General features: G+C 39.5%; 1 protein-coding gene across 1 annotated transcript in view; it reads right to left on the bottom strand.

The window, feature by feature from the left end:
- LOC133212971 (ethanolaminephosphotransferase 1-like) overlaps positions 1-23,507 on the bottom strand; it is a 54,900-nt gene extending 31,393 nt beyond the window's left edge. The window contains exons 1-4 of the mRNA XM_061354875.1: positions 23,424-23,507; positions 7,902-7,970; positions 2,270-2,378; positions 126-200 (exon numbers count right to left, since the gene is read on the bottom strand). Coding sequence (XP_061210859.1) covers positions 126-200; positions 2,270-2,378; positions 7,902-7,970; positions 23,424-23,480 — 310 coding nt within the window. The 5' untranslated portion in view covers positions 23,481-23,507. The remainder of the gene's footprint in view (positions 1-125; positions 201-2,269; positions 2,379-7,901; positions 7,971-23,423) is intronic.
- Between the last annotated feature and the right edge of the window lie 287 nt (positions 23,508-23,794).

The raw sequence follows: 23,794 nt of genomic DNA, 5'->3' as shown, positions 1-23,794 counted from the left end.
ACCTCTAATATATAATTATATTAATTTATCCACGATGCCTTTTCATCTCACCATCAGCAGTAGTGCACTAGTAGATAAAACTATATGAAGATGCCAGACATGTACATTATTTCATTGTACTTTACCTAAAGCATAAGCACAAAAGGTGGTAAAAGCACTGAACAGCCACACCCAGGTGGGAACAAGTCCAGGACTGGTACCTGAAATACATCAAGCAGTGAGTCAGTGTAACGGCAGTTAACATCAAAGAAATCCACTGAGTTATGCATATGAACAACCTGCCACTGATTAGCCCACTACATCAAACAGATTGAAATAGTCAGTTTTGACCTTAAGTCACCAGTAAGCTCCATCAAAGAAGCAGTGAGCAGGCTTGAATGTGTATACACCATAAAGAACAGAAGGTAGAGGGGTTTTGGTTTTGAAATGACTCTGGTATTGCACAAAACAATGACAGTAACTAGGCAAAAGCTTTCACAGTCATGGGAAGACTATCCATCTACAAATCAGTTAATGTAATACTAAAGGGAAAAAGAAGTACTTTTCAAGCATGATCATTATTATTAGTGCCAACATGGGGTTTGCGTAGCACTTTTACTGTATAGATCTGAACAGGAATTTATGTCCTTTGGACTGGACAGATATTAGCACCTTTTTTCTTTTTCCCTTGAAAAAACAGAAGGAAGTCGAATTGGACAGAACCCAGGGTTCCCCTATTGCTCTGCTGATAGCAATAATTCAAGGTTATCATTGTTTTTTTTAAAGAAACCAATCCTTGTTCCAAAGAGCATTCTATATTACATTAAACATAATTCAGCAAGGACTGCACCAGCACTAAACAACTGTAAGCATAAAGCCCTCTCAGTTTTCTGGCATTTGGCACCAAACACAGGGAATGCTTGCACACAGAGGTGTGCCCTTGCTGGACAGGGAAACACCAGTACCTAAAGCAATGCCCTGGCCACCTTTCTCTCAATGCCTCATCTTGCCACTCTGAAAGAAAAGATAGCAAGTTCAGAGTCCTAGCTGCAAATTTGCAAACTGTAGAATGAAAACCAGCTGTCCAGGAAATGAAGTCCTTTATTTCTGATCCTAGGTATGGGATTGATATATGATACCCAAAAGGCTCATAAGGTTGCATGAATGGTTTCAATCAATTGAGAAATGATGGGCACTGTTCTCGTGTGAAATGGAGGTCTCAAACTTCGCATAGAGGTCCCAACTCTAACAGGCTTAATCACCATTTTAAATGTCTTCAAGTTCAATGTGTGTCTACTGGGAATGTGTCAGGGTAAAATTATGCCATTCAAAGATGTATGCTGGATGCTCTTTTGTTACAGAACTTAGTAAATACGAGCTACATTGATTTAAAAAATCCCCAAAATGTATAAGGATGATGCCAAATAACTACATAATATGCTGGTACTGAAAACTTAATGCTCACACAGGGTTATTTTTGAACCAAAACTGCTAACAAGTATCCCTGCCTCTACAATGGTTGTGATAAATGTACAAACAGCTCACCCCAGAGGATACCTCCTGAACCTAACCACAGGTGTAAGAAATGAAAGACAGCAAAAAAAAAAATCCCAAACATAATTGTTTCAGGAAATAAACATGTTAAATCTTCACCAAATTGTCTAGTTTAAAGGAAAGCAAAGATTTTTATATATAAATCACCTGGGAGATTCTTATTACTTTCTGTAGGCTCCAAGCTGGTCTGAGAAGCCCAGAACTGAATGCTAAGGAGCCATTTGCTCCAAAAAGCTTTTGACATGGTCTGCCATGAGGAGCACATATGGACTTGGAATTCAAAAGTCATCATTTCAAGAGGCATTTGTTTAGAAACTATTTCTTCTTTGTCTAGAAGCTGTCTCAAACAAGAGGTGGAGTAATTAAAGGGAAATGAATTTGTTCAAGCACCCATTTAGGTATTAAGAAATGGGAAACCCATTAAATTTTTATGAAGAGCATAAGGGTTGGTTTTGGCTGTGTACTTAAATCCTGGAATACACTTTAAATAAAATGAGACGTTATCATAGACTTCAAGCAGCATATGCTGAAACCCATACTTAGAGAGAAAACTAAGTAAGATTTTTCAATAAAATGATCTAAATTTATAATGCCGTGTGTGAGGTCAGATCCTCCTATATGCGCATGGAGCTTCATTAAGGGAGTGAGTAGAAGATCCAAGCATCTGATACTTCCCTGTATAATTCAGAAGTATGACATAAGCAGCTCACTAATCATACAACACAAGGATATCTACCTGAGGCAGTGTAGTCCCAGTCATAGGAAGATATTAGAAAATAATTTACTAAAATCATGACAAATCCAGAGAATGTTAACACATTGGGGGCGATCCACAAAGGCACTATCTGTTGAAAAGAAAGAAAAAAGTGTAAGAAAAATTCTATTTTGGATTGCAAGTCCTACTTTAATTAAATATTTTCTATATTATATCAAGAAAGGAGAAGCCTGTAGATGACATCAGCGGTGTTCAGATTTGTGCATATTTTCCCATTTTCAAATTAAAATACAGTTTTCATTTCTGAAATTTATTTTCAAATTAATGTTATTGCCTGATTTTTGTGGCTGCAATAAAAATCTAATTTTAAAATGTTGTACATCCTATGTTATATGTTACCCTTATTTTCCCAGCCACCAAGGAAAGCTACTTGCAGTTGTGTGTATCACAACTGCAAGAAGGCTGCAGCACCCCAGTGTGGTAATGCAGCATCCACATGGCAGGTTTCTTAAGCATTCTATTCCCACACTACAACAATGAAATTTCCTCTTCTAAAAGAAGTCAATAATTTCCAATTCAATACATCAACAAAGTCAGGCATTGAGTCCATTACACTTTTAGATTCAGAAGATCTCCCTGTTTAAAGCAGTTACCTACTTCTCTGGATAGTAACTTTCTGCAGGGTCTAACTCTTAAGTCATACATTATAAACACTCCATTAATTCATTTCACTTTGCAGAGTGCTGAAAAGGACTCTCTGACTTTGCCTAAGCCTCTAATTCTTTGCCCCATTAACTGTTCTCAGCTCTTCATTCCCTGCAGCTTTAAGGTATTCCTTACACTGCAACAGGGATCCTTTTTGATAGCACTCTTCCCAAGCAACAGTTTCTCCAGAATATTTTCAGAAACAACATATACGGCTTCCTATGTGATTTTTAGACACAACATATTTGCAGAAATACAAGTATCAAGCACTACCATCACTCAAATTCAGTATCTATATACTCAAACCATATAAATATTGGAGACTTATAATCAAGTTCTTCAGAGTGTCTAAGGCTTCAACACCATAATAAAGTACACTATAAAATATTGCAAAACAATATTAAAGAAAAAAGTTATCATTTCAGATACTAATGATAGTTTTGAAATCCAATGTCTTTAATTTCTTCGGACTAGCTAGATGGACAGACATGAATATATATTATTTTGTATACATATTTACATTTCCTCTCTCCTATTACTACATGAAAAAGTTGCATATGAATTTGAATGCTTGGACTGACTATCCTGACTAGATCCTCTTTTTCTACTATAGAACAAGTAACAATATTCAGGAAAAAATGTGCAACTGATGTTGTGCAGGGTAAACTTTCAAAACTCACATGAAAATTCCTGAATATCCTTCTTAGATGTTTTCTTTAATAACATTGGGAAAAATAAGAAATCTGATTCACTTTCCTTATGAATAGGATTTTGTCGCTAATTTTAAGATACTGTATGTCAGCTTTTATAGTATTTAAAACACATCATGGAATGCATAGAGCTACAATTAAAAAAAATCAGGTATCATTCTGAGCCTTCAAAAGCCCAATTCTAAATCCCTAAGAACAACTGACAGCAAACATTCCTTGAAGCTCCTTTAGGAGAACACCTGAGGAGGAATTCTTCACTGCACAGTCCTGTCTTCTTTCAGTGACTGCACGCCTCAGCATGCAGCAACAGCAGCACATCGCACACATCTCCTAATTTTGCTACCAGGAGATGCAGAAACCTTGTAAGATGGAGGCTTGGTATGAATTGCCTGCTGTGGAATTTTTCTGATGTCTATGACTTTACATGAAATAAGGACAGACACTCAAGGAATTATAGATCAGCCTCTTTTAAGCTGAAACCTAGATCAAAATAGTGCATTTAAGACAACCTGTGGATGAACCTTTTACATGGATATACAGATGCCATCCATTATATTGTTTTAAAATGACTGATTTCTCCTGTATGATTTATAATAACTGTTGACTATTAAATAAAGTGGAGCAACATAAGTATCTGCTTTATAATTAGGCTCATCATTCTAAATAGTCACACTGCCATTATTAAATTATTACAGGAAATAATTTATGCTTTCACAGTGCAAACATGAAGAGGGTACTGTAACCCCCTTTCTTGCTAACATCATGCATTTTAAGAAAGAAACCATCAAAGAATACTTACAATCCCTTTGGCTAGTAGACACACCATGAAAAACAGTTATGGGAGATCTATCCCCTGGAAAGCAGCCTCTCCTGCAGTTAAATCCCTGAGCACACTCTTTTGATCCTTAATGAACCTAATCTGTCTGGGTATTTGGAAGGTATCTGGAAAATATTCCAGTTGCAGAATCCCTTTTGTTACATTTAATGCCCCTTATTCTTTTGGTTGGTATTATACTGCCATCACCCTATTTCACAACTCCAAAATTACAAGGTGTTAAATACTAACTTTCACACGTTGGAAAAATACGGCCTGAATTTACTAGTATCCTACAGAACAATATCTTGCAATCTTTATTATCTAATTAACACACAGTAGAAGTCTAACACATCAATGCACCACATGATTAATACAACTGGAGATGCCTCTGGGGAAAATCACATCTGCTTTCCTGCAAAATCATGTTAAAAAACTTAAAGTTCCACAAAATGCTCATTTCTCTTTTAATGGGTCCATGGCCATTCATGCTAAAAGCCTTAACACATAGAGCACATGTTTAAATATATCAACTATTTGAATAATAAATGGTAAAGCACACATGTGTATGCAAAGCTCCATTCAAACTTGAAATATTCCTTCACTAAATCACTTGAGACCACTAAAATTCTATTAATGCCCAATTCTAGTGATAAAATCAAAGGTTATAAAGGCAAGAGAGGGGGAAGTAATTGACTTCAGTGAAGCTGGCACACACCTGCGTATCCCAGTGGGATTTCCTCCTTTTCCTCTCATTGTCCTGCATAAATGTGATTTCACATGAATACAAATAGAGGAGGAATATTCAATTTATGTAGCCAAGTAGTACTATCCGTTATGTGTCAGAGAGCACGAGTGTGCTTTATCATAAAATACAAATCTTCTAATTAAAGGCAAAACGATGGAACATTGAATTAATTAAAGACAAAATACATATAGTTGCAAAATCAGAACAGTTTTAAACAACACACAGAGAAAGTTAATTGTTACTCTGTAGTTTCCTACAGGTGTATAGTTTCATACAATGTGGAAAAGCTGCCACAGACAGGAGTATCTCAGAATACTTCAAGCCCATTATAGAATTCAGGCATTAAACATTACCTTTCACTTTCTGCTTCAGCATCAGATTCAACACATTTCTGAACCACATACATCCAAAAACCACACTGAAATTGACACAGGCACATAATACAGTGCATAAGAAAGATGTCTTTGGAAGAGAAAAGGAAGGAAGGTCATGCTCAAGATTTTCAGGAAGATTTCTAACTTAAATGCACAAATTCTTTGCTTTCCTAGGATCCCCACCACAGGTAAATGAGATGGGTTATGATAACATGTTTTCATTTCTTATTATGTCAAGATCCCAACTCATAAATTCCCATATCATATGTCAGGCTCTTCTTAATTTCTCATAACATAGGAAATACATCTTACAATGAATGATAATGTCTCATTCGTAGAAGACATACTTTCCTATGAATTCTGTTGCAGAACATAGACAAACCTGTGTTGTAAATAGGACTAAACTGACAGATGAAAGGCCAGACCTAAATCCAGAGCCTCTGTTCTCATAGATTTGTTTGTTTGTTTGTTTGCCTGGCTCTGTGAAGTTTAGGTTGGTTTAACGCCTCTAGAATGTGGTAAAAATAGTCCCTGTGGAATGTTTATTTTCACCAGATTAGAAACTAAAAGCTAACTGATTCATATGTACTCTCCCAGTTCTGATTTTTATCTCTAGGAGCAATCAAGATGACTCTACTGCAATCTCCATTACATCCTGCTTTCCCCTCTGCAGCTGTGCAGCTCCTCTGCATGACTGATTTTACCTGGCAGTATTTTTCATGTTAGAATGACTACTTCTACGAAAACTGAAAGCAATATAATTTCCCTCTAAATCCTTGTGATAGTCACTGAGAATTATCGTGCAATGCTCTGGCACCAGAAGGCAAAGCAGAATGTTCATTGCTGTATCTTCAGGGTTCAAATCAAGCCAAATAACAAAGTACAGACAGTATGCACTCCAGCCTTTGGTTCTGTACTCAGATCTCCCAGCTTTTGAAATAGGTTTTCAGTCCTGTGCTCTGGTTTAGGTTCTCCTGCAGCAAGAAGTGAACCAAATCATGTTTACCTAAAATTTAAGGTTTAAAGAAATCGAAAGAGGTAGCATTCTAATAGGATCTATCACCCTATGCTACATGGGTCAAGAATGTTGCTTTTCTTCTGGGAAAACCCTGCAATCATTTGAAGACCTTATCTCTAAAGGAAGTTTTTAGCTGATAATAGTCTCCCTTGAATCTGACAGCAGATGAATACCCATGGATCTCCTAAACCAAAGTGAAAGCACACAGTACAGCCTCTACTCACCTTCTGTGCTGGACTCCAGGATGCTGAGCGGGGTGTGGGGTGGGGTATGCTTTTCTGCTTCATTGTTATCCTCAATATTATGATTGGAATGAAAACAGGGTCTTTTAGCTGAATTGCTGAATTCAGTTTCTCATCTTTCAATAGCTTTTTTCTCATACCTTGTGTGGGTTTTTTTTTAATTCTTAAGTTAGGTCATACAAACACTTCCATGAAATTAAGGTTGAGGTCATGAGCAAGAGATTGATTTTCCTGCTATATCAAGCATAAACAATACCTGAATTATAGAACCCAAGGACGGCAGATCCAACAGCACTCTGACCACATACATCCTTTTTGTTTGTATATAGGCTTGTTTTCAAGTCTGCTGCACTTTAAAGATCTCCCCTAAGAAGGCAGATGCAGAAATCATTGCTTCCTTGGAGATCAATAAGTTCATATTTATTTCAGATAACGTTGTTGTTTTAGGGTTTTTTTTTGCCAACAATATCAAAACTTATTGTGAGCCAGTTTATTTTTAAAAACTGCCTATGATAATGCATTCAAGAGATGCCATCTTCCAATCGTTATGGTGATCATGGTAACCGCTCTCCTTCTCAGCTTCTTAGAGAAATGCCTAGCTCCCCTGAGCAAGTACCCTTGGGAGAAAATGAGACAGTACTTGCATAAAATCATGTGCACAACACAGAGAGAAAGCCAGGCTGTTGTTAGGTAGCATATGCTGCACAAAAATAATTTGTACTCAGTAAACGCATCAGTGTCTGCAAAGCTGTTTAATGAAAGATGTAATAATGAAAGATGCAAAAAAGAAACAGATTCCTTTTATATAGTGATCAGAAAAAAAATAACAAACCTTATTTTTGAAATAAAAAACCCACCTCAAAATCCAGACATACTCAAATACAGCTATATATCCCAAAACATGTTTCTTATATACAGATATCTTCATTTCAGCTTTACTGATCACTTTGCATTTTTAAATGAAAATACATGCCATATTTAAAAAATAATAAATAAAATCTTACATCATCATGTGATATTTCTATTAAAACAAAATTCTTACCTTAATAATATTGTTCCAGATGGGCTGCATAATATACACAGATAAAGGATTTGTATCCACAGCATTGTACTGTGAGGAAAAAAGCAAACATGTCAAACAAAGCACTGAACAACACGTATTTTCCCATCACTTTAGATCTTTCAGCATCTAAGAACAATCCCTCTGAGTGTGAGTGGTGTCAATTTATTTTACTCTGTTGACTATTCATACAGCTTTAATTTAATTTAAAAGCACTGGCCTGATTTACAATTATCTTGATAGCAACTGCATGTACTAACACAAAAGTTTAGGCTTGTGAAATGGCAAACATTTCTGTAGTCACATTTTACTTTTAAATTCTTAATCATTTTAAAAGTTATCCTATAAGACTCTGCATTTCCACCATATTTTGGATTTAATTTCTTTATTTGCACTATTAGTAATGCATAGTCTGAGCAGCAGTTCAGTGCTAGTGCTTGGAATATATAGTGCATATAGAATATGGTCTTAAGTGGAATATTTTCTCAGGGAGATACATAGCTTCTGACATAGTAACACAGTTGCATTTGCCTTATGGTAATTAATGTAAGGTGATGTTATGATAAAAATAAGCTCTAAATTAGCATAGTTCATTACCACAGTAAAATTTACCTATTGGAGTGACATGCAAAACATCACATGTATTTATAAATTCCAATGAGTACGTCTGTTTATTTTGCAGAAAGTATTTCAGAAATCCAAGCCCGCCCCAAATTGCTGTTGTCTACTTTCTCCTCAGATGATAGTATCAAGTTTTATCATGCCTTAAGATTGCAGAACACGGAACAATCTGATAATACCACTCAAAACTATGTTCTTAAGTCCACAGTGGAAGAAATTAGTCATCACTGGGGTAGTATATGTAATTATTTTAGAAAGACTTTGAAAGTGCATGTATGGCTTATGTTGTTATATACATATGACTCACATAAAGATTCAGATATATCTATACAGCACTGTCCAATCATCACCCGTGGACAATGGGAAGAAGATAGAGGTGTGCTAAACCACAACTTGTCAAAGCTGTTCACATGGAGAAGAGCTGATGACAGAAAGGCTTTCATGTCACCTAACCAGCTAACAGCTAATTGTTCTTTCTCTAGTTAATTTATCAGTCTCTCTTAGTCAATTACCCTCTGGATGAGATTGCACTCTGGAAGTACTTGTTTCAAGTCACTAGTTCTCAAAAGAGCTTAGACACTTGTCTTAAACTTAGGCATCTTTTAGATGACTAAAGTCTGGCAAGATTAACCTGTTTCAGTATCCCCATCTCCAAGCTTTTACACACACACACACACACACACACACACACACACACACACACACACATAAACACACACTTAACCTGCACACATCTGAGCTAAGAGCTTTCAGTGGACAAGTGCAAGCGGGACAAAAGATGAATGCAGCATGCTTCAGGTTTCGAATGCACAATCTATGACTTTTCATGTAATCTTTCTGAGGATATCAGGCTATGGAGTGCTTAAGAACTCTTCCACACGTTTCTTTTTTCCAGTTGTACACAAAGGATACATTTTAATTACTTTCTGGGCAAAACAAACCATTTCCATAGTTGTTCTGTAATTTGTGGTTAAGTTTTAATCACAGATAATAAATGTATTATGTTTATAAAATTAATATTACACAGTTACATGTTGTGCCTACCTATCAGTCACTGGTCAGACTACGCAGACTAACTTTCCCCATGGAATAAAAAGTACAGTTTAGTGAAATGTACATCACCTTTTGTTTTTTCTAAAACTACTGGAAGTGTCACTTAGGTGTGTCATTTTTATCTGCTTCTGCCACCCATATTATTTAAAACATGCCACAATTCTGCCACTGATGGGTTTTCTGCCAGAATACATACATATATTGCCTCAGTAAAAATGAGTTTCTGGTAAAACTAAAGTTTTCAGTATTCTATATTTCTTTGCAGCTCCAGATGCTGTATTTTATATTGTACCTTTCAGACACTGATTATTACAAATGATTGATCTTTTGAGGGTCCAGCTTGTATGCAAATTATCCCAGTCTGAACCATTCACGGTCTTTGATTATATTTATGCCAAAACAAACAAGAATACCAAGCCATACAATACCTATGCCAATAGAACAGTCATCTAGTATTGAATTCACATAAAAAGTATGGAAATCCTCTGAAAATGAAGAAAATTCAAAGCATCCACTAGCACTGTTGAGGTTCCCAGTAACCAGGAATCTATCCAAAGTTTCACTGTAGCTGTTAAGCATTTCCCTACCGCAAGTGGTATTCAAAGACGCTGTGAGGTACATAATAATTTGCTGACCAGCAAATTGAATGAATTCAGCCATACCTGGATAAGGATGCACAAAGGTCAAAATATGTGACCTTCAATCCTCCTCCTGCTTTGGCTTTCTCCTTTTCCCCTCCATGCCAAGCCTCCAAAATCATGAATAAAATCACAAAGTCCTAGTTAAATAACAACAGCAAAATGAGGCTTTCTACCCAAAATACTCACTGGTTGTCCAGTACTATTACTTGCTTCCAGAAATTAAAAAAAAAAAAAAAAAGAAAAAAGTAAAACAATTTAATTTCTTTAAAATTATTTTCTTAAGTAGGAAATATAAGAGATTATATGGAGATTATTTAATTTTTATATTTTCTTAAACGGAAACTGCAAGAGATTATGTGGCTTTCCAACATATCTCTGTATGTGACATGAACTAAGAGCCAGCTTTTTGTTTGCTTGATCACTTCCAACATCAAGCACCAAAAAACAGTTGTTATTAGAAAAAAAAGTAGAATTACAGCCAGCTTCTGTCATCTAAAGACATTTCAAGACCCATCATATTTCATCCTGTTCATTCCTATGTTTGTGGCTGAGCCGTGGCCCTCTGGGCAAGGAAGGAATATTCAGCAAACTTGCAGGAGAATGGAAATTTGCTCTTCCCTCATCAGTAATCTTTTGTAGCCAAACCAAAGGAAAAACCCATGGAAAAAGCATTCTGCTAGCTCTCTGCCACGGCAAAAATAAAACTTTAGAAATAGAATCTGCTATACAGTTTAACACCCTGCTTTGCTCTGCTCCCAAGAAGCTGCTAACCTCAAGGCCAAGAAATCCTGGGGAGTTTAATGTCCATGGCTGCTCAGAAAATCAAATTACTGAGTAAAATGTTCACATTACAATCAATGGAGATGAATGTAAGAGTGCACTGAACCTGACATTAAAGAAGTACTGCCATTTCCTGTTGCGTAATTCTGTCCTTTTCAGGACTCTTACAAAGTGAAGGATAAGCACGTTGGAAGTTCTTATGTTCAAAAATGATACAAGTGTTAAGTACTCCCCAGCAGACACTTTCTCCACTAGAAAAGGGATCTTCATTGTCCTTATACAAAGAAGAATGACTTGAATTAAGCAGAGAGCTTCTGTGTAAATACCTTTTTTAAGAATTTGTAATACTTGGGAGGGAGGAGTGAAGGAATAGGAAAAATGGCATTAAACAACCCCATCTTACTCCCAAGTCTGAAAATGCTTCTGCTGTTTGTTTTGGTTGGGTGTTTTTTAATAGCTGATAACTTGTTGAAAGCCATCTGCTTTCCCTCTCTACATTACTAGTATCTTCTAGCAGAGCTAGAAATAAGAATACAGACACCAGATACATGTGCACAATACACATTGATTCAGGCAGCACACTTAAGATGTGCTTTTACTCTGTGTTCTTGCATCTTAATCTCCATCCAGAGAATCCAGCACAGCACCAAGTCTGTACTGGTCAGCTGCCTTAGAGGGAAGAGGATAGAGGATTAAGGTGAAGAGGGGGAAAGGGGTATGAACAGTAAGAAAAGTAAGAGAAAGGAAATACAAGTAATTGAGAAAAAGAAGAGAAAGAAAAATGACCCAAAACAAAGGTCAGAAGACCTACAACTGTTCTGGAATGGCAGGGCAGAGGCCAGCCCACCTGTGGGTCAAAAGCACCCCCATTGACCAAGGTCTGCACTGCTAAATACAAGATGAATGGTAACCTTCTGGCTCACACCCACACAGCTTAGAAATACCTCCCCTTTTTGTAAACTGGTCACATCCACACCTCACAGTATCTGATGGAGGGCATTTGGGCCTCATTATCTGGCCCTGCACACCTGAGACAGTATTAGCAGTGGGTACCTTTCAGTTCAAAGTGTCTGAACCGATCTAGAGACTACACAATGGCAGTCACAAGGCATGCAAGTGAGCATTTTGCATGTTCAAAACTCCAAACACCCATGCTGGGAGAGAGCTGAAGGATGGAAAGCGCCAAAAAATGGTGTGTACTGCCTCCAGAATGGGCCATTTCCAAAACAAAGCCTACTATTGTCTTGGAGAGACCTTCTAGAACTGAGAAAAACAGGGAGTGAGCTAACCATTAATCAAAGCAGCCAGCTGGATGGATCTCCACTGGGGTTCCTGGCCCTCTCCAGCCTTGCACTGTAGAGGTATCACAATAACATATTGGAATGACTATCATGAAGAGGAGGATACAAAGCATGCCTGCACAAACTTCAGTCAGCAGAGAAAACAAGTTGCAAGAAATGTAGTTGCCTTAACTGCTGGGAAATAGTTCATTCAACTCAGGCTGCTCCTTACACTAACAGACTATTCCTTCCTTGTACTTAAATTATCTTGTTTCAGGTAGCACCATACTGTGGCATACAGTATACATTCAGAGATACAGAGTAAAACTGTTGTACATCATTTGAATTTGAATTGTTGGCATCCAGATGACTTTGTATGTTTTAATTCTGTATTAGTAGCAACAAATTTGCAGCACTTCACATTTCTGCCCCAAAATCAGCAGATTTTCATTGAATTCATGAGCCAGCACATGATTTATTATCTCCATTGTATAGGCTGGAAAACTGAGGCACAGAAGGGCTGTGATTCACCCTGAGTATATAGCAAAGGAGACAGCCCGTTATTGCTAAAGGTGTCACCTTTATACAGATAATTTAAGTATAAGCATTACCAGTTTATTCAAAGAAAATCTGCCCATATTGGCTCAACTTCATAATTGAGTTCACTTTTACAAGAGGAAATAAAGAAGACTATTAAAAATGTAAAAGCTGAAAAGTTTCTTTCACAGATAAATTGTTTTAAATAGCTATATACTAGCTAGTAATCATGTTTTAGGTTGCAGGATGTTGAATATATGGTTCTGTGATACCTCAAGTATTACATGTGAAGTTAAATGCCTGGTACAAAAGAATACATTAGCTGCTCCCACATGGAAAACATGAGCACCATCTAACGACGACATAAGGACTTGGATAAGACCAGGAACATTGTGATACCTGCCCTTTTCCACAAGCAAACTCTGCCAGGTCAGGCACAGGTATGGAAAAGCCATAGCTCTACCTACGTGCTGATGTTTTAATAACTCAGTGGTCCTGCAGGCATGGGGAACCTCATCTTAAGTCAAATGTTCATTGTATTTACATTACCCATCAGAAAAAAAAAATCCTCTCCATTAGTAAGCAACACCTGGCAAAAGAGCAAATGATGAGAAAAGGTGAGAACATGTAAAGAGGTTACTACAAGATAATCAAGTGTTTGCCTTGCGATGCACCATGGCAGATGTACCTGTGCATGTCATCACCTCATGATAGATATTTGATGAATTGAGGTAACCTCTGCCTAAATGCAGAAGATAAAGGATACCTCATACTTCCAAAGGGGGAAGCACCAAAATGAGAGGAGCTAAAATGCAGTGAGTTTCCCCCCCATCTTATTCCACATAAATTATCACTCTAAAACCAGTTCAAAGTACTATCAAACTTTTAAAGTGCTATCAAAGTCTTAAAAGACCTTTGAGCCTGCAGTCATTTACATCTGTTCAAAATGAATGAAAATGGGAGGGGGAAAACAAATCATTCCTTACTCCTGTTAAATTAACTTTTCATGAAGATAATTGAAGGCAGCCTAAACCAGCTGAGAATCAATACATCAGATTCAAAAGAGGCCTTTAAACAAGTGAGCTATTGAAAATAGTACCTCTGCAGAGTGGTTTTCCACAATATTTGCATGATGGCACGTTTCCACAATGCCACCTGAACACCTACTGGTCACTTCTCCAGCACATTTAAACATGAGCTTCTTGTCATTTGGCTTATACTTATACACAGGGACCTACATCATGGATGGAAAATTTTGAGGGATCTGCTGATGGAAAGGGTTTGAAAAATTGATGTTCCATAGCATGTATTTGAAGCAAGTGATGAGGTTTTACCATGTACCATGCATGACCTAGCTATCACTCTGAGGGCCTCTTCTTTGGGTGCCCTCGTGGGTGCTGAGGGCAGCAACAGCATCCCAGCCTTGCTTCCTTGGATCTTTCAACTAAGCCTCTACCAGTGGGACAGGATGGGTTGCTAGGCCCAACCTTGTTGCCCCAGGGCCCCCACCTCCCCCTGCCAGCATAGCACGCTGACAGCTACCAATACCTTCCTACAGCTTCTTTCATCACACCTCCTCTCTGATTATGAAATTTCACAATACCTGTGTTCTGTGACAGACAAGGGGAGAGAAGAAATGACAATGGAGGAACACTTTCTTTGGCATTAAACAAGGGGTTTTGTGGCTTTGAAGGCTGCAAAATGGCCCTCCCAATCCAGGACATGAACCAGTCACCATTTAAAAGAGATCAGTGGGAAATCTCCCTTCTCCAAATTATTTCATACTTATGCAACATGAATTTCCTTTCTGTGATATCTCACACTTCTGGAACCACACAAAAATTAAAGAAAATACTGAAATACTGACACATCTGATGATTATTATCCACCCATCTTTCAGATTCCTAAAATACCTTAAACGCACAGGGTTTAATTGTACATTACATACATTTTTACAGGTTTGTAGGTGTTATGGGACACAGTCTGGGGTTTTAGCAAAAGCTTCACAAAGGGGAGGAATAGAAGTATGCTATAAACAACAGAGCTACACAATACAGGACGCCAAATGAATTCCAAATGTTCAGCAGTTTAGAAGTACTGCTGTATTCCAAAGCACAGTCCTGTTATTTCTAATAATAAATTTAGTTTAAGCTATATCATCATTTAGTTAATTATTCATAAACAATGGCTTGAAATTTGTATCTCCTATTGCTTAAATAGTTTGGACTACCCTGCCTTCCCCCCATCCATATACATATCTGTATTACATCACCAATACCTAAATACAGGAGTCATAAGCCCCTAAAACATCGAGTTCTGAAGCATATGAGTAGAATCTAAAGAACAGGGTTTGTAATTTAGCCTGGAAAAGAGTAGGTGGTGGGGGACACGTAACGGCATGCTCAGATGCAAATGCATGTTTCTTTTTTGGAGTCTGAGGTTGTCGGACTCTATTATCCAGTAGTTGCAATGTCTGTACTAGGGCTGGATGTAGCTGCACTGTGAGGGAAGAGGCTACCTGAGCTGGGATCCTGAGGAGTTCTCTCCCCTCTGTCTTTGCCCCCTTCGCTCCATCAGCGTGTCCATACTTACGGCCAGAAAAAATGGTTAAATTTTCCTTCCATTGTAAACTACTCCAAATAAAATACTCAAACCCCAATGTCATGGTTTGGGTGACAATTCCGGCTGGTATTACTAAGGCATCAGGAAGCTGTTATTACGTAAACTGATCTTGGTGATGCTTCTTTGTAAACATGTACTTATCAATCAGACCTCTCCACCTTCAGGAATCTTGACACATGTATTGGGTCACATGCCGCATGCTGGCACTTAATGAAGGTATCTATGAACCCATGTTCATGAGGTCACAGGGCACATGGAGTTGTGGATCAGGACAGGGAGTCATGCCTGCTAGTGGTGCACCCTCTTGCTTGCAGAGCAGTATAGTCACCTCAAGATCACATTCATGGGTTAGGATAACAGGGTAATTCAGGTCAGAAAGGACCTCAGCAAGTCTATAGCCCCACCTCCTTCTCAAAGTAGGCTCAGCCAGGAGCTCAAACCAGGTATTTGATGCTTTATCCAGCTGGGCCTTGAAAAGCTCCAAGGATGGGACTGCACAACCTCCCTAAGACACCTGTGTCACTGCCTCCACGGTGTTCCTTAGGAAAATTTTCTCCTTATATCCAGCGTGATGATGTCTTGCTTCAGCTTGTGCCTGTTTTCTGTTGTCTTCCCATCATACACTGTTATAAATAGCTTGGCTCCATCATCTGAAGGACTTCCCCATAGATACTTGGGAGCTGCTGCTAGGTGCCCCTGAAGAAGTGTCATCCCCAGGCCAAACAAGCACCAGTTCCTCAGCCTCTCCTCATAGGGCAAATATCCCAACTCCAGCTGCCCTTGTGGTCTCAACTGAACTTGCTCCATTTTGGTGATGTGTCTTTTGTACTTGGGACCCAAAACTAGACACAGGGTTCTAGATATGGCCTAGTAAAGGAGGATAATTACTTCCCCCTTTACTTGATGTGATGTGTTACTGTTAATACAACTCTGGATGCTGTTGATCTTCTTTGCTGCCAGGGAGCAGTATGGGCTCATGTTTGGCTTCCTGACTACTACAATTCCATCTGCCAGTAGTAAAGGGCTGATGGATTGCAGATCTGTTGACTAGCTATGCTTGAAATGTGGGATGAGAGATATCAGAGCCACACTACAACTGAAGGAGAAGCACATTTTGGGCCAAAAAGTTATAATGTGCTGACCTCAACACTGAGGTCCTTGCTCACTATGTGAGACTAGACAGATCTGGTTTTTCACTAACAGGACTGTAAGCACACAGATCAGGGAGAGGTGATAACATTGGATGTCAGCAGCCATTTTCCATCAACAGTAGTTATATTAAGGATGCTGACTAACTTGCCTTCAGGAAAAGGCTTAGTTTAGTGGGACACATTCAAACACTTAAAATAAAGCCAAAATTATGGAAAAGAACACAGAAATATAATTAAATATTGAGCAAGGAATAACGGAAAGCAGGTGCACATTTGTTGCTATAAGGGACAAAGGCTGGCCCAGACTGGCAAGTGTATGAATCCTGCTATAAAAACAAAACCTGCACACTCTTCAGAAACTGCACAACATTATCCTAAACCATTCATATTCAAAGAAGCTCTAACATGGCAAGGAAGTTGATTTCTATGTATTTTTTTTATAGAGTGGTCTTCTGTGGTTGGCAAAAGGAGATGACAGCAAGCTTCTGTGCTACATCTATTTGTGTGCCTGTATAGAAGTGTGCTTTTGAGGTGCTAGCAGCCCTTTAAAGATCAAACAGTAGACCAAATTCCCATGTAGCTGGAGGTCTGCCAGAGCGTGTACCTAAATCTCTGAGGAAACCAGAGAAACTGCTCCAGGCCCAAAGGGGCAAACAGGTTAAATGTGGCTTGCAGTTCTCATTAAGGATGCTAAATACGGGTTCTGTACCACATATGCTGAACAATTGCGTTCAAGGATCTTCATGCACTAGAGAGAAGGTATTTCACAGAAAGATGCAAACCCTCAATTCTTTCCTCTCCAAAACAATGCTTATAAGATTTGTTCCCCAGATTTATAACAAATAAACCACATTCAAATCACAGATACATCTTTGCAACCAGTCTTCTACTAAAACACAGATGAATAAACAAAATTACATGTATATTAACATGTACATATCTACATGCATATCCTACACATAAAAATCCAATGAGAACTTTGGAATATTAACATCTCTTGATAAAGCAATAAAATTAAATTGTGTGATTGGTATTTGCACTTTTATGATACTCAACAAGGCGTACAACTCTTGATATTCAGCATATTTGTCCCCAAAGTGATCTAATGAACCTTTGTAAATTCATGAGCGCAGTGTGGCACTCAAAACCACATACAACTACGCCATCACTGGAAAAAAAGTCCTGCAGCAAGTAATATCAAATGCAGCATCTCTGTGATGTGATTTCATTATGTTGTTGGCTCATCAGCATTAGCATATGATACGCATAAGGAAAATAATGATTACAGAGCTTTTGAAATGCTACATTATGTCAGCTACCATTACAGCAGATTGAGGAATACAAAATAGCATGCGCATGAAGTTGGTCTTTCAGAATTCTGCAATTCAGTTGGCCCTTGACCCTTTCACAAATGAATACAGTGACAGAAAGCATAAGGGTAATGAATGATTTGGTTTATTTTGCGTATTATTCAACAACTTCTAGTTATAAGCCCAGTCTTCCAATCCGTCAAAGTAATACAAAGAAGACTGGAAGATTTTATTTGTAGAACAGTGGGCTGTTGACTTACGAGTTCTGTGGAAGGTGGAAAATGTTAGTTTTCACTGCCTAAGATGTCTAAGGGACTTTATTAAACTCAGGTGGTTTGAAAAAAATAACTACAGCAGATAAAATTGATTATATCAGCTTTTACGTAGTATTTGGAATTGAAAAATAAGAAAGAATAAAAATATAATCTGCAAATATACTATAATAAATGTTAGATATAATATATGAAATTGTCTTTTTGCAATCATGAACAGTATTAACTGCCTCCCAAGAAGCTCCAGATAAATATTCAAATGAAAGTCTCCTGTCCTAAATTTTCAAAATCATGTCAAATCCTTATGCTACTGGAATAAAAAAAACCCACCTCCCATTCAATTAATGTGAGCAGGACCCATTATGTATCTATATTTCATAGTTATACAGGCAGCCTTGGAAATACATAAAGACTTAGCAAAAATCCAGCCTTGTATCTGGATTGATCCTGAACTTCCAGAAAGTAGTTCACTAGATTATAGAATCATACTCAACACACTTTGCTCTTTTGGTACAAGTCAGCATGAGAGAAACAATCAAGCCTTGAAATGTGATCATCATATGTCTGATCTTGTTTCCCCAACCTACAAAAATGAGAGCTGGCAGGTAACTTGAGAGTAACTGCCTTCTAGTCCAGCACATTCACCTAAAGCAGCATCACGTTCAGCATGCATTCAGGAAGCAGATCAAGTTACCATGAGGTAATGAGCCAGTTGCTTGCGATAAACGACCATTATCAGCACATTAAAATAGAACACACTGCCCAAAACTTTGCTAAAAAAAAGGTGTAAGCAACTGCTTCTTAACAACACTAGACTGTAAATCCTCCATCAGAGAAATCAAACCATTTCATAAGACTGGTAAAATTATTGCACAATCCCCCTTAGTACCTGTTTCAGCAATCCTTACCAACACAAGGCTGATGTAGCACCTGCTTTAAATTTCTCTTTGCACAGCCAAAACTTACATATTGTTTTGTTTTGGGTTGTTTGTTTTAAGGGCATGCATGAAGACCAACTGGCTGTTAGGCTCTTACTCGCACAGTACTCAGACTGTTTCTCTCAGCTCATCTTTTCTAAGCCTCTTAATATTCCTGATGCCATGCTGTGGATTGCAAACTGTGTGACAAAACAAGCAGGACACATTATTTCAGCTGATACCTGATCAGTATGTCAGCCATAGGAGTATATGTAACCCTTTGACATATCTATAACACTTCAAACATCAGAGCTTTCTTCTCTTTAACGTAACAGCCGTAACACTGCTGACGCTCTGATCCCTAAGGATCTTTTTTTGCAGTACATTGTCTCTTATTTTATGCTCGAAATGTTGGTTTTCTTTCCCCTCTGCATTGTACCTTGTTTACTGAATTTCTTCGTATCGATTTCTGGCCATTATGTCCCTTTTTCAAGAACATTTTGAATTATAAGCCTATTCTTCAAAGTGTTTTAGCATCAGGTAATGTCATCTTACTTACCTTTACCTACCTATGAGACAGTGGGACAATATCAGAAGTCCCACTGACATGAAACCACATATACCTAATTTACTGGCCCCCAGTTCTCTGCACAGAGAGTTACCCTCTGAATAATGGCTTAGAGGATAGAAAGAGTGTGAACATACAAAGACGAAAATGTGGAAACTTGGACTTTAATTTTTAATGTTACCTCTGATATTTTAAATCATATTTCCCACAGCCTATACTTTGAGTCAAGCCTCTGTAGTTTATCCTTAGATCTCTTTCATTCTAAAAGAGGATAAAGTGTCAGAGTTTACTGGCTTGGAAAATCTCTGTGCATAGGTGCTGTAGAAGAGTTGATTCAAGGCAGATTTGCAAGGGAAATCCTAAGATCACAGTGATAAGAAGAGACAATGGCACCAAGAGTTCACCATTAACATTACTGCATTCTGGTGAGGAGGACAAAAATAAAGAACCAAATTCTGCTTTTATTTGTACTCAGCAACTGGCTGTCACAGAACTGCTTGTTTCCAACAGAAACCCAAAGCAGCTGTGAACCTCCATGAATGCTCCTCTAGAACTGCAAAATGCTGATACCAAGAATATAAAAGCAGGAACACGAACTAAGCCCTACAACTGCAGTTGGCTGCAGCTTTTCAGCTGTGTCACTCCAGATCCTAGGGAATAGCACAATGCCCAAGTATCAGCTGCTTCTGCTCTACAGTTGCACATCACCTGAGCATGCAACTGTCCTGAAATCATTACCTGCTCACCTGCCTCATGGGCAAAAAGGCAGCAGAATTACCACAGCAGCAATACCCAGGGTTGCATCTGAACTGTCTTATCGTCACATCTCCACCTGTTGTTCTCAGTGCATTTTTGAGCAGAAAAAAGAAAACTGAATCTCTGAATCTCCATTGACATGCAGAACAAATGGGAATAGATTTGTATAGTGAAATAGCTAGTCCTAAGGATCCAGCATCCATCCTAGAAGGATTTCAGAAGGTTTTACACTTAACTGCTTCTAGTATGATACCATGGACTAAATGCATTGGGTATACTTGTGTGTTCTTAGTACATCTATTTTAGGTTCATCCAAACAGACTATTTTTTGTGCTCCAGGGCCACTATGTGATGTAAACCAGAGCTTGGTAATTGAGGAAAACTTGCTTCAAAAGCCTAACATACCATGGACTAAAGGGTGCTGAAATCTTTGCATTCGTTAGGTCTGCCATTCCCTTTGCAAAGAACTGCTGGGTTTGTTGCCAAGGCCCTCCTCCAGCTGCAAACAGGAGACAGACAGTGCCTGAGACATACAATTGCAGCATTCATGGCAGAGAAATGAGTTCAGCTGTGTAAAAATTTGAAGTGGAACAGTGTTGTTTTTTTTTAATTTATTAAATTCACCTTTATGAAAGGAGATGATTACACAAATTATTTTTTTTAATCTATGTTATGATTAGCTCCCAGATCAGCTCAGCAGATAAACTGTGTTAAGTATGGAGCATATTTAGCCACTGATAATGTTGCAATGTAATGCACACTTAAGAGGTGGATGCCCCTACCTAGTTTCCAAGGGATGCTTCAGGTCTATTTTAGCTCAATACTCAACATGTGCCTAATAAAGCCTTTCGGAGATTATCTAGCTCTTCACAAGGTAAGCCTATGTGCCCCTCCAGAGTACACACAGTAGAGATAGCCAGGTGACTGTAAAGAGGTAACCTGTGTCTGCTGGGCACAGTAACTTGAGTTTAACACCAGTCCTGTTGAGGAGGCAGCAAAGGCAGCAGCAGTCTCTTCAGAGGAGCTGGGAAGCTGGAAAAGCAGGATGAGGTGAGGCCCTAGGCTGATAAGGAGAATGGAGAAGATGGCAGCCAGAGGGCAATGAGGTTGAAGAGCATGTCTCAGGCCTGGGAAGTGGCAAGAACAAAGCTGTGGTTGTGGTAGCAGCCCTAGGCATGGGAGGGTGAGGTGAGGAGGTGGGGAAGAAGATTATGGCAGTAAGTAGTGTCTCCTTGCCTCTCCTTGCTACACTCCTTTTCCATTTTGGTGGACTTTGACCCATCGTGAGGAGCACTTTGGGAATGGGCATTGCTGCAGTGTCCTCCTGGAGCACCAGGAAGACTGTGCAGATACCCCACCAGCTCAGCAGCACTGACTTCATGCAACTGTATCTCTCTGGGTGTAACCCGTGTCATTTGCATTTATTTATTTATTTCCAAGATGTCCCACTCCTGAGTCAGCTCAGATAACAGAGAGCTGATGATCTGATTTCACCTTCTAATACCTGTACTTACCACAGTTTACCATAGTTGAACAGATACTTCTCAAGTGTGACGTCCATTTCCTACAGTTAAAAAAACTACCTAGCATATTTTACGGCCTTTACATTGCTCCCAAGAAAGCAAAGCAATTTCAATACACTCAAGTAAAACGTTTTGATATGCGATTCTGTCTCTCGCTAATCAGTTGCCCTGTAATCCCTAAGTACCACACAGTGATTACAAGTTGTAAAAAAATGTTTTGATTCTTCCCCATCTGCACTTATTTGCAGCTACTTTCATTCAAGTGATAAGGAAGAATGTGATACAACCGTTCCTTGTATTTGTACTACAACACGAATATTTTAGGAATGTTACTTAAATAATAATATCTGTTTATGCTAAAAATAGCTTTTTATTTTCCCTCTGCTGATCCCAGTCTAGACTGTGGCTCCGGTGTTCAAGCACAGGCCTGTGCAACTTACGCCCAGTGGCCAAATGCAGCTTGCAGCATGTTTTATCCCACCCTCACCGGAGAAACACAGACAGGTTGGTACATTTTAACTACCTGCTCTGCATAACAGGCTCCTAAGAAGGGACCTGGTGGAGGCTCCTGAAACCACAGTGACTTCAGCACCCTTCACCCTGCAGTGAGCAGGCGTAACTGCTGGCCTGGGGAAGGGAAACGCTTGATAGGAGCTGGGAGAAGCTGAGAGCTCGGGTTGGAGGCCAGGTTGGGAGGGTGCATGGTAAAGGAAAGAACCATGGGGAGCACGAGGTAGGAGCTGCTTTAGGAAACTGAACATAAAGGAAGCTGGCATGCCCCTATGCTTTTAACATGAAGCGAGGTAAGAGTTGTGTGAACAGAGTAGCACAGCCTATCTCAGACACCTGTAATGTCCTGGGAACAAAAAGCACGTATCTCCTAAGTCTTCAACATAACGTTGGTAAATAAAAATACCAAATGATCCACCCATTCATTTGGATTCTGCAGGCTTGTTATTTGCAAACATGAGGTTTAGTTCAAATTATTTAAAGTAAGCTTATTTTCTGGCTTTCTTATGCATTTCTCAAAGCCAAAACATTCCTGTGTATGAAGAATTTGCACAGAGCCAGAAAAGCACCAGCAAAGCAGGCTTTCTTACAGAAACACTGTATTACTCCCAACCCACGTTTTTTAAAACGTACCAGGCTTTCGAACATTTCAGTACTCACTTAAACCCTAGTTACAACTTTGTTTCCACAGAGACCTGCCGCTTCCTAAATACCGGTGCCTACTCACTCGCTCACTTGGGTCTGAGGAAGACCCCAGCCGGGTCAGAAACACGACGGGTTCACAGAGGTACCCTCCACAGGCATAGGGATGGCCGGGCCGCACGCGGAGCGGAGTGGAGCAAGGCAGAGCTGGGATGGGCATTGAGCCGCGGCAGAGCGGAGCCCTCCAGAGCTCAGACACGCCAAACCGGGAGGACCAGAAGCCGCGCCCGCACGCCCCGACCCCCGGGGTCCCGCCGTTACCTTGTACTGGCGGAAGCCATCCAGCTGCCGGCCGCTGACATACCGCCACTGCCACATCGCCCCGCTGTGCTCCGCGCCGCGCCGGGAGGGACGGGAGGCGGTGGGGCCTGGCCGGGGGCGGGTCCCCGGCCGCGCCCCTCGGGCTGGGGCCTGCCTCCGGTGCCACCGCCCGCGTCCCTGCGCGGCGCAGTATGAGCGCTTGGTGCCCGCTGGCGGTGGGCGATGCCCTGTGGCTCCCAGGCGACACGACACTTCCCCGCAGCCCTCGTACGTACCTCCGGCCCCAGTGCCAGCCTGCCATTAGCGCCCTTGATAAACCTTTAATTGCCTCAGGGTACTCGGTGCTGCGCACAGTCTGCAGCAGCGGCCGC

The sequence above is a fragment of the Neopsephotus bourkii genome, unplaced genomic scaffold (genome assembly GCF_033783945.1).
Source record: "Neopsephotus bourkii isolate Nb327-2 ecotype Australia unplaced genomic scaffold, CSIRO-AGI_Nbou_v1 NB_753, whole genome shotgun sequence".
In the NCBI taxonomy this organism is placed as follows: domain Eukaryota; kingdom Metazoa; phylum Chordata; class Aves; order Psittaciformes; family Psittacidae; genus Neopsephotus; species Neopsephotus bourkii.
The sequence above is the reverse complement of the archived record's forward strand: the minus strand, read 5'-3'. Positions and strand labels throughout refer to the sequence as shown.